Below are 12,500 nucleotides of genomic sequence, written 5' to 3'. Positions count from 1 at the left end.
CCTGACACAAAGCTATTTGTATGGCATATAGAATTCAAATATAGTACAATAAATCATATGGGCTACTTGTATACTAATTCTATGGTGTTTTTGTTCTAAATCACTTCTATTACATTGAAAAGAATGAACAGAACAATTTAAAATTCTCTTTCAGGAATACAAGTTGGGGCCGGGTTCAGACTACACTATATTTTTGTCAATTCCGATAGTCACCGTGTCAGATTATATGATTTTGACTCCTAAAATCTTGTCATGTTGTGGACATAAAACATGTGAGAGTACACGTTGCTACCCGATCATTCATCGTTTGCCATCTTTAACAATGTGCGTGCTGACATTGAGAAAGCGGGACCATCAGCTGAAAGAGGGTGCCGTGAGCGTAAACGAACAATGGCTAGCAGCGTGGTTTACTGTCTTGTCATCAGAAAAGCCCAAATGTGGACACATATCTGGATTTCCTCCAAAAAGAACTGAGGTAATGTATGTTTTATTTACCTTTTTTCATTCTGTCGCGGTAGTCCCTCGAGGAAACATCATAAACACAGGAGTATTGTTGCCATAGCTCCACAAACATTTCCTCCATTGTAAAATTCCACCTAGCAGGAACGATACCATTGTCTCTCATTTTGGCATGTTTGAAAGCATGTAGGCGTTTCTGTGACCCTATTGGCCAGTGCCACACGTGTGACAGAACTCGTCGTGGACGACCAAAAAAAAATGAAACATGCTAGTCTTTCTGTCGTGACGTCATGAAGCATCGCGGCATTGGTTGTCATCCACTATGACACACTATTGAATCTTGTGTCCCGACGGCCATTGTCTTTTACGAATCCCCACAACATCCTACGTCAAGCAGATCGTTGAAAAATCTGACTAAAATCGTGTAGTCTGAACTGATAATATGTGTGCAAGTAAATAAGTGTTTGTTTTTTTGGTGAACTGTCACTTTAAGAGTGAGATAATTCACAGCAAAATTATATTTTTACTGCTACTCGCTGAGATAAAAATAAATAAATAACTACCCCACAGCTGCCTACCCTGCAGAGCTAAGAGAAAACATGAATAGGCTAAAGCTGGAGATAAATAAATATATTAATGTGAAATCTGACATGACTTTAAGACACCATCAAGTGCTAATTTGCATGCCTCAGTTGTCAGGCACCTCTAAACAGCCTTGTCACTTAAAGCAGAAGGGAAGAAAGCAATCAGATCGTGTGATGGCGACAGATAAGGGGAGACAGTTTAACAAAACTGAATTCAATCAGCCTGCCAGTAGCACAAAGTCAAAACAGACCAAAACAAATGAACCTTGTGCGGGAGCGACTTCCTTAAGACTCGTCAAAGGGGATGAGGTGTGGATTGAGAGGACTAGATTGGAAATGCAAATAGAAAGACTGTTTATCCCAGAGAGGGGTTATGGATGAAGGTCAAGCTCGCTTCAGCGGTTGTCACAGAGACTGCGCTAAATACCGGCCAGTCCAGCTAGTAGGTGGTAATCATGCTAAGTGACAGAAGATGCATTGAAAGGGTAAACGCATACATGAGCATGCACAGCAACTCTGTTCGGCAAGCTCAACAGTAAAAAAAAAAAAAAAAAAAAAAAAAAAAAAAGAAATCAAGCTTTTAGCATGTTAAAGCTAGTTGGGGAAGGTAAGGTGACTAGCAATGAATAGAATACTAAATTAAAAAAGTAAACTATTCACTTTATAACCTTATAATTAAAATGTTCTCTTCTCTGTATTCCATGACTATATATGTTTTTTTTCCCCCACTTAGTTCACATCCAAGCCTTTATAAAAAAAAATAAATAAAAATAAAATAAAAAAAAATCCCATAACTCCAATCTTGGCTGAGCACTGTAATATTTTGAACTTAAATATTGCTGAAAAAGTCATTAAAATGTAGAGTGTACATGATAAACCATCTTCGATGCAATTAGCCAGTTCTGTGTTTACTTTGCACAACTCTGGGGTGATGAGCTGGATGCCATTTTGTTGTGTGGGATGAGAGGGATGATTTGAATCATCGGTAGACCTCCCGAGACAGCGCACATCTCCTTTACTTCCAAAAAGTTTTGTACAAACTTTGGCAACAAATCTTGGTGAGATGTCATTTAACTATTCATGGGCTGTAGAAGCAGATGCTTACCCTACAGCATCAGGAAAACATGAGGCCTATTAAAAAATCTAAAAGAACAAACATGAACCACTAGGGTATGCCAATGAGTCAACCTCAATGAGGAAAAAGGGGAAACGTGTTAATTGCTTTCTGGCGAATTCACTGCTGCTTTACTTCTTCAAAATGTTATTTATTCCATAAAAGGAGTAACATTTGTGTCAACAAAATATTTTGGACCTATTAACATTTGTTTTGTGCAAAACATTAAAAAACAGTTTAAACATTCTACTGAAATTTTTTTTTTGTATTATGAAAAATTTGCCATGATAAATTGCTTTAAAAATGTTTTACAGGATTACATTTTAAGTCAAAATTAATTTTAAACATTCTACTGAAATTATGATTTCATGTGATGATATTTTTAATAAGGTTTTTTTTTTTATAATTATTTAAAACTTTAAATTGAAAATATTAAAAAATGTGTAATGATAAAATTCAAATTAAGTGTTTTAAAAGCTTAAATTTAATTCAAATATTCACAAATATTTTTAATGAGATTATATATTTAATGTTTTTTTTTTTTTAAATATTTAAAAGTTTATTATAAAATTATTATTAAATTATATAAAAAATGTGCCAAGATAAAATTTCCCATTCACACTAGATCAAATCACATTAATAAAATCACATTTCTTGCAGTAATTGTCTTGCATCTAAAGCATGTCAACATTCATGTTTCTATGTAACTCTTATTATGAAAAACTATATCCCAGATATATTAGCTGTTAAGTAAATATTGTCCAGGGATCATACCATATTAAGAGAGGAATTAAACTTGTTTAGGCCCCAAATTATTATTGATTATTGGCGTGCAGCTCAGTTTAATTAAAATAATTGTTTGTGTCACTGGACCTTGAATGATGAATTCCTATTTAAATGAAGATTTCATTAGCCCTAATGCTCAGGCAAAGACCAACAAAAAAGGGCCCCTGATTTACAAAAAAAAAAAAAATTAGCTTTCCATGCATGCATCAACAACAAACAAGGCATCACAAAAATGGCAAAGAAATTTGTGTACTGTGCATTTGCATAACTTGTTCAAACAGATCTGTGACATTATCTCTGTATTTAATTACCAACATTCAAAATAAGTAGCACAGAACATTGATCATTTTGGTCTAGATTAAAGCTGTCAGAGGACGATACTCCACTCTCAGTGAGGCAGACAAGCCATTTATATCACTACAGGCCCAGCACCACCCCAGTGCCCCTCATACATCAACCCAGAGGAACACCCAGAGCGCACGTACGGGCGTGTGTGTGCACGTGTGTGTGCGTGTGGGTGTGTGTGACAAGGAACGGGCTAAAGCAGGAGTGCACTGCCGCGCTGTAAAGGTCAAAGCACTCTACTGTCCGCCTCAATAGCTCATCCTGCCTGCTGCACTTTTTTAAACAGCATGTGCGAATGAGGAAAACCATGGCTTTGAATTAGATCTGAATGGAGGTGATTGTAAAAGAGTGAGATCCACGTACATCTGTGAGGCTGAATCAGTGAGAGTGAATGTGATACCCATCACTATTCAGAGCCGCAAAGGTCACCGTTCTTGCCCGAATATTACAGTCTGGCTAATAGAGGAGAACTCCATGGTTACGGTTCTGTGTGTTCAGAGGGTGTTGAACTTTCGGAGCAGAATTTTCATTTGTGTGAACTTCCTTCTGAATGATTGGACATAGGATAGAAAAATCACAAATGAGATAGCTTTAATATCTGATGAGATAGAAAGGAGATCAAATGGAGACTTTTTTCCTTAAAGAAATTCAAGAGATCTAAATAATGTCTCAATCTGTGCTCAGATCTGACAATATACACATAATAAAGTCTGAGAACCTCTCCAAAGGAATAATAGGAGAAACATCTGAGAAAAAAATGGATCAGTACATTAAACATAATCAAAAAAGTGTCCTGAGTCATGAAAGAGCATCATCTGAGGAATAATTACATCTGTGAAGTCTCTCTGCTTCTGTGTACTTTAGTGTGTTCAAAAAGTTTGGAGTCCGTATTCTGTAATATCAATCACCTGTATATATAAAAAAAAAAAAAAAAAAAAGCCTGCTTATGCTTAACAAAGCTGCATTTATTTGATAAAAAAAAAAAACCTGATATTGCAAAATATTATTATTATTATTAAATATTAATATATCAATATATTTAAAAATGTAATTTATTAGTGTGACGGTAAAGCTGAATTTTCAGTAGTCATAACTTCAGTCTTCAGTGTTATTTGTCAATGTTGAAAATGGTTGTGCTGCTTATTTTATTTTATTTTATTTTAATTTTATATATTTATTTCTTATTTTTGGATGGAAACCGTAATACATTTTTTAAGGATTCCTTGATGAATAAAAAGTTCAAAAGAACAGCATTTATTTGAAGCATTTCTTATTTTAAGTGTACACTTCAAATTTAGTATGCATACGTAGTATGTAGTATGTTAAAGGAATAATTCACCCGAAAATAAAAATTCTGCCCATCACACAAAGCTATTATATGTCTTCAGAAGACATAAAATATAGAGCATGAGTTATATGGAGCACTTTTATGATATTTATAGTGCTTTTGGAGCATGAACACCATTTTCTTTAATTGTAAATAAAGGAGCAGTCAGAATATTCTTCAAAAATTAGAAACTACTTGATAATTTTCATTTTGGGGTGAACTATCCTTGTAATTTTATCTGAATAAGACGTTAATGTCTCAATTAAGACTGGGTACAATCTAATATGAGAACATGTTCTGCATATTACAGTGTCGTTAATGCTGGTTTATTGTAGGCCCACAGGCTTAGTCTGATATCATTCGTTGGAAATCACTTTAAGCACATTTGTGTTCTGATGACCAGCAGCTCTTATGGTAAGCTCAGCACTGGCATTATGTCACTGTGCCCTTCCATCTGTGAAAGGAGACCTCCAGACACACGTGCCAACATCCCCTTTCAAACTCAGTCACCCCTGTTAAAAAGACCAGCATATGCTCCTTCAGATGATGCAGTCACCCTCAGGCCTCTTAAAGGGGTAGTTCACCCAAAAATGAAAATTCTGTCATCATTCACTCACCTGCAAGTTGTTCCAAACCTGTATGAATTTCGTTTTTCTGCTGAACACAAAAGACGATATTTTGAAGAATATGGGTAACCAAACAGTAGATGGGCCCCACTGACTTCCATAGTATGGAAAAAAAAAATACTATGGAAGTCATATTCTTCAAATATCTTCTTTTGTGTTCAGCAGAAGAAAGAAATTCATCGTGAGTGAATGACAATTTTCTACTATCCCTTTAACTAGTTAAACCAGCCACAAACTAAGACTAAAAAGCCTGAAATGCCAACGCTAGTCTTTTCAGCAGAGGCTATTTCCACGTTAGATGCACAAATTCAACATCAAGCCTTATGACACAAGGACAAATTTACTAAATCTTCTTAAGAGAATACATCAAGCTTAACTGGAATAAGTTAAGCCTTCAGGAGTGTCTCTCTGCAGATGCTTTTGTGATAGTTCTGCTAAGTCCTTCACAGACATCACTTAGCTTAATTCAATTAAGTGACTTTATGCTTTAGTGTACGATTAACCCTACAAAAAAGTGCAGATTGTACGCTAATTTTACATAGTGTCTAAATATAGTTATCCAATAATATCAGATATCTAAAAAATGTTTTCTTTATAATATTTAAATTGACCTATGCCAGAGTCATTATTATATATAAGATAAAATAAATAAATAAAAATGCAGTGGTGATACCATCAGCCTAAAGGCATGAGAATGTATTTTATATGAATATTATAGTTGTTATAAGTTACAGTGACGGACCCATGAGAGTTTCCCAGCCTTGTTGTGTTTAATTACAAACAATATTAGCTTGTTTAACAAGCAGGGTTTAAAATGGCATGTGTAAACCAAACTTTTGCTGCTTTCTCTTTGAAACAAACCTGGAGCAATTCCCTCATAAGGCTCAGCAAGCCCCTGAGCCACAAAGACCCCCTCCTACTCTCTGTGTACGCTGAGGAGCCGTGAAGCATTCACACAAACGTATGGATAAGTAAATTGTGATGATACTAGTGCTAATGAAGGGTAAAATGCTGGTTGGATGGGAGCAGCAGTGGAATGTGGCGTGTGGGAAGGGATGGATGGCAGCCTGATGATTAATGCGTCAGAGAGCCGACGGGGGCCGGGCACAGCACCAGAGGCCTTGCCACCCCTGCTCGCTCATTTGGAAATTTCTCTCAGCAGAGGGAGAGGAAGAAAAAAGGACTTCTGCCTCTGTGAGTCTCAACGGCAATGGATAAACAAATACCCCATTTTCACTTAAATGCTGCTGGTGCAATCCTCTTTCAGACACTGTTACAGCATAAGCTGTCCAGAAATAAACAGCACATCATGTCTTTAAGAGTTTTTTTTTTTTTTTTTTTTTTTTTTAAACATCTTTAGCAACTTTAGTGTCTTTATATGTGAAACCTTTTTTTCCCCCCACAACTCATAACTAAATTTTATATTTTAAGTTTTTTTTAAAAAATCATAAATATAAAAAAATAAATATTATTATTAATAATGTTTAGAAAACAATACAAAATATTAGTATTATTAGTTTTAATTATAAATCAATTTTACATATATAATCAGTGTAATATTTTAAATATTTAAATAGCAAATAAAATCCATGGTTAATTTACTTATGATATTTATAAATAATCTTACCATTCAGTTTGGGGTCAATATATATATATTTTTTTTTAAGAAATGAATTTTCATTTATACATTAAATTGATCAAAGGTGATATTAAAATTTGTAATGTTACAAAATATTTTATGTTTTCTATATAAATGTTTTCTCTTGATCAGAGAATCCTGAAAAAAAAAACAAAAAAAAAAAAACAGTTTTCAACATGAAGGATCATGTGACACTGAAGACTGAAGTAATGATGCTGAAGAATCAGCTTTGCCATCACATGAATAATATATATTTTTAAAATATATTAAAAGAGAAAAATAATTAGTTTAAATTGTAATAAAATTTCACAATATTACTATTCAAATTATCAAAATAAATGCAGCCTTATTGAGACTTTTCAAAAACATAAAAAAAGACCATAATCTTTTGAACGGTACACACACAATAAATAAATAAATTAAATTATTATATATATATATATATATATATATATATATATATATATATATATATATATATATATATATATATATATATATATATATATATATATATATATATATATATATATATATATACATACATACACATACATACATACATATATGGCATTGCCAGATGAAGATGTTGCTTTAAAGGGGACCTATTATGCCTCTTTTTACAAGATGTAAAATAAGCCTCTGGTGTCCCCAAAGTGTGTATGCGAAGTTTTAGCTCAAAATACCCCACAGATAATTTATTATAGCATGCTAAAATTGCCACTTTTTGGTTGTGAGCTAGCCTGACTTCGTCATACTCATATTCTAGGCAGAATGTGAGTCTGATACTGCTCCATTGCACTTGAATTATGGGCCGTGTCTTAACCGAACCAGTAAAAAAAAAAAAAAAAAAACTCTGCACTCAATTGGATAGACCTACAACCAATCAGAACAACGCAGTAAGTGACGTATGTTGAACTTGTACTTAAACTTTTGCGGAATCCCGTTGGAAGGACGGCAAACACATCTTTCCCATTGACAAATGCCTTGATTGCGGTTCTTTGTTCATCTTTTAAAATTAATGCACTGTCGATTTCTTTTATTACAGACGTGATAGCGGAATCTAAACATCTTACTGTTCCAGCTGCAGTCATCGTTGGTGAAAACCAATTCAACCCAAGCGCTCTTTGATGACGTGGGTGGTTACGTAACCACAGATAGCCTGTCCATCATCGATTAAAGCCCGCCCTAGCAATTTGATTGGCTCGGCCTTCTGGGAGCCGAGCATAATTACTCCACAATGGATCGAGTCCAGACCCAACTTCCCATCCAAAAAATGTTGTGGGCGGGGTTCGGGCTGGCACCCAGGCTAGTTGGCAATAAAGTGCCATATTTGAGTGTGTTCTTTTTAAATGCAAATGAGCTGCTGCTCCCGGACCCCTTTCCAGAAAAGGGCGGAGTTTCAAGAACTCATGCTCCGGCATACCAGCAACAACAACATCTCATGCACCAAAAAATGTCAGAAAGGGCATTCATGTGCCATTTTTAACTAGGAAACTCTTGTTTACAATAATTCCGATAGCACTTGAGGGCAACATCAGTTCTAGATATGAAGTTTGGAGCACAAAGCGTTGGAAATGGTATTTACCCATCTTTCAGAATCAAACTTTGAAAATCCAGCATTGAACAGACCCTCGTTTATGAAGCAGACTGGCGTAAAATGATTGGCGCAAACATACAAGACCTACTTTCTTCGGGACATTTCCTTCAAAATTGAAATATAACCACTGTCCTCAGTGACTCAGATGGCGGGAGCCTATGGAGACTCTTATGTGCATTGGTACATCCCAAAACACAACACTTCCTCTTTGGCGGAGGCATTGTAAAACTCCAGCTTGTACCGCGAGGATAAAGAAATGATGGACTCTGTTCTTGTCACTCAGGGCTGAGTCTATGCTAAAATCACCGGTTGTGGGCGGGGCTTCTCCTTATGATGATGAAATCTTAGGGGAGAATCTGAATCAGACTGCTTCTGATTTATGGGAATTAGTGGATTTTTACCATTATAAGCTGGTTGTTCTCACACACTGTGGACAGTGTTCAGACCTTGTAAAAGTGAATTTTGCATAATAGGTCCCTTTAAAAACTTGACTTGATGCCGATGTTATTTCACCCCCAAGTCTATGATCTCATTGGTTCCTTCCTGGTTTGAGAGCAGCAGATCCACTCTGTTGATGGGCCAAAAGAAGACCAGATAAACAAAAGGCCAGAGAGAAAGAGATAAAAAGAGGGACCAAAAAAAAAAAGAGAAAGCAGGTAAGAAAAACACAGAGGAAGAGCAAAGACCTGCCTTGCCCTCTCTCTCTCTCTTCCCTTCCCAGCATTTCTCCTCTCAGCAAGATGGTGCACCACCAGGACCTCCAGCACCTGTCCCTCACTCTGGAATCAGTGAGCTGTGCCAGAGTCACACGGCCTCTCATCGCCATCCATCTAAATACGACATCCTTGAGCCGAGATGGCGAGAGCAGTTCGGTGTGTATTTTGCATTGTCTCTGAGCGGGCGTCCTGATCTAGGAAACGTCTGTGCACACAAGGATAAGAATCCCCATGCAGGCAGCAGGAGATTAACTGCCCTCTGCCTCTCACATCTTCCTCTATCGATCGCCACAGATAAAAAAAGTCCTCACACACATTCACTAAGATGACATCACAGGCAAAGAGGCAGAACAAGGACTCCTTGTGGCAGAGCCACGTCCTTGAGGTCAGAGGAGGCAGCACACAGACAGAGAGAAAGAGAAGGATGAAGAGCTTTGCTTTCCCCTAGCAGCTAGCATTAAAGTCAAATGAAATCACAACTGGAGAATTGTCGCTTTGGGTTCATGCCAGATAGCTTTGAAGTTGTCTATATAGCATACTCATAAAAATAACAAAATTAGCTTTACGCATTTAAAACGTACAGTCTTTCTCTTGCAGGAAAAATGGACTGAAAATATGGATGACTCATCCTGCACTGCATAGACTGTTGTCCAATCAAATGCTCCAGAGAATAAGAAAGTCTCCCCTTGAAGCACCACTTGAAACTGACTAGCAGGTCATGGCTGATTTTCAGGCCAATACATTTAGCTCAGTAATAACTGAGATTTGCAAAAGATTACATTTAACAGTGTAATTGTATTAGTGTTTTTAAAGAATAACTTTAAGTGAGCATTAGATGCATTATGAAATTTGCAATATTGGCCAATTAATATCCCATATTGACATACATAGACTAGAAAAAAAAAAAAAAAACTTATAACTGCCATAGTATGGATATTGTGCATCTCTACATTCTATGGGGTCTTACATAAATAAATAAAACAGCTAAGGGAAAGACAAAAACATGGAGATATCACTGTTGCATTATGGGTATGTTTATTGTGTTGCTTTGTGTTGCCTTGTGTTAATGTGATTTAGTTAGCACAGATCTTCTGGATCACATTATAATAATTTCACAGGAGCCAGCTAACACAATAATAGAAAAGTCATCAGCACGGTCCTCTATTCAGTATTAATGGTGAGTGTATGTCTTTGGCAAGAGAGCATTCTGTTTACAAGCAGAGCTGGAGGAGAAAGAGGGCAAGACAGAGAGGAGAGAGAGAGAGAGAGAAAATGCGGCATAAACCAAGCAGAAGGCCATGAAGGACTGGGGTCTATACCAAGGACTGGGATTCATCCATTCTCCCTTGGGAGTGTCTTCTTCAGCTCACTTCTAATTTATACCCATACAAATAACTTGGCTTCGATTAATAACTGAATCACAAGACAAAAAAAAAAAAAAAATACAGTGCTTTTGCCAAGAGCAGGGTTTGTGTGTGTGTGTGAAAGAGAGAAAGAGAGAGAGAGCATTTCTCCTGTGCCTCAGCATGTTTGGCCTGATAGACTGTGGAGGAGAAGGGCATTAATCGTAAAGGGCTGCTGGAGTGTGGGCTAAAGTTGCTGGCCGTAATACTGTCTTGTCTGAATCATCGCCCCCTCTTGAGGTCCGGAGCAGGGCGAGTGTCTAGTTTTCCATTCTAATGTGGCCTGGCACTCAAAAAGAAGCATCATTCCTCCCTCTGTGCTGATGAGAGTACATTAGGGCAGGGACATTTTAGTAGGGGAAAAATAAGGGCGTTTGTGAATGTTTCTTTTATGGCTTTAGATTAGGAAAGCAACAATATGGAAACTCTGGCTAATACAATAGCCAATAATTTAATTTATATAATGACCAATAACAAATACTATGTCTGATATTATAAATCAACAGCGTTCACACTACAGTTCCAATTAAAAATTATTCATGCTGAAAAGAGGCATTTTAATTAAAAAAGAGGGGGAAAAAAAAAAACCCTGATATTATCTACTTCTAGTACTTCTAGTATTGGCTTGGTACAATGTAACCACTATTATTTTTTATTTATTTGTATTGTAGTTTTCATTATACACATTGTTTTAAATCAGTGTTACAAAGAACAGTGTCTTACCAAGGAGGAGCTGGTACACAATTTTATACATTCTGTACATATTCAAATTTTAATTTGAACAGGCAGATGCAATCAAGATTTAATTTTAAAAACATCTAATCTTAGCTAATACCAATATGGTCACTAATATATTATGGATTTCTATTTTCAGCATTGTATTTAATATAGGTAATTAAGCCTCCAGGTACTTGCGATTCAACACAGAATTTGTTCTTGAAGTTTTGTTAAGGTAATTAAAAAGTGAGTCATGAGACACTCATCAATGAATTATAGTGTGCATTATATCTATTTCAAACCATATCTAATCATCATGAATGAGAAGCTGCACACAAGTACAAGCAGCACTTATCAAAGAAAAGGAATTCAGCCTGGTTACATTGGATGGAACTGGCTTCTCAAACATGAAACAATGTTATCACTAGGGGCTTTTACATAGCTTTTGTATGCAACCTTTCTAAACTACACAACACAACAAGTAATATAATGTCCTTAATCTACAGTATAATAAAAAAGTCGAAAACATTCCAGTATCTTGAATCCTTGCTCGTCTTCAATGAGCCTTAGTAAAAATAGGGCAAGAAATAAAATGAAGACCTGAGAGGCGCTGGCAAGACATTGATAGAGTGAAGAGTTGGAGTACGGTATACCAAATGACTTATTTTACCGCCCTCCTTCAAAACATATGCCCCGCATTTGAAAGAGGAAATGATTGCATATCTGGAGTAAATGTGCTCTGTGAAAATGGAGAAATTCAACTGGATGAGACACCAGAGAGAATGAGGTGTACTTTCTGTCCTGAAAGGTGAGAAACAGATGATGTTAGAAGGAATGAAAAAGATGGAGTGCTGGAGAGACACAGAACCTGCACCGGTGGAGGTTGAGGAGAAAGAAAAGTCTGTGAGTCAGAGGCTGAAGAAAGGCAAGATGGTTTCGGTTATGACCAGCACTGCTAGCTGTAAAGGACAAGCTATTTGGAAAATGGGGTTTGGAATGGGAAAAAAAAAAAAAAAAAAACTAACGCACAAACACAAGAGGTAAAAGGGAAGCCATACCTGGGAACTGAGCAGCTCCTGTGTGAAAGGGGGAGAGAAAAAAAAAGAGAGAAAATAATTAGAAGGAAGCCATTCACCAAAAGACGATCCCCAGCATCATGCAGTCAGAAGAAGAAAAAAACAAAA

At 36.3% G+C, this 12,500-nt stretch overlaps 1 protein-coding gene across 2 annotated transcripts in view; it reads right to left on the bottom strand.

Moving 5' to 3' along the window:
* The window catches only part of cadm1a (cell adhesion molecule 1a), a 301,183-nt gene that overhangs the window by 80,670 nt on the left and 208,013 nt on the right, over positions 1-12,500 (bottom strand). For both annotated transcript variants that reach the window (XM_067376107.1, XM_067376108.1), the window contains exon 2: positions 12,375-12,392. In XM_067376107.1, coding sequence (XP_067232208.1) covers positions 12,375-12,392 — 18 coding nt within the window. The remainder of the gene's footprint in view (positions 1-12,374; positions 12,393-12,500) is intronic.

The sequence above is a fragment of the Chanodichthys erythropterus genome, chromosome 22 (genome assembly GCF_024489055.1).
Source record: "Chanodichthys erythropterus isolate Z2021 chromosome 22, ASM2448905v1, whole genome shotgun sequence".
In the NCBI taxonomy this organism is placed as follows: Eukaryota; Metazoa; Chordata; class Actinopteri; order Cypriniformes; family Xenocyprididae; genus Chanodichthys; species Chanodichthys erythropterus.
This window is presented reverse-complemented; position numbering and strand designations above follow the sequence as displayed.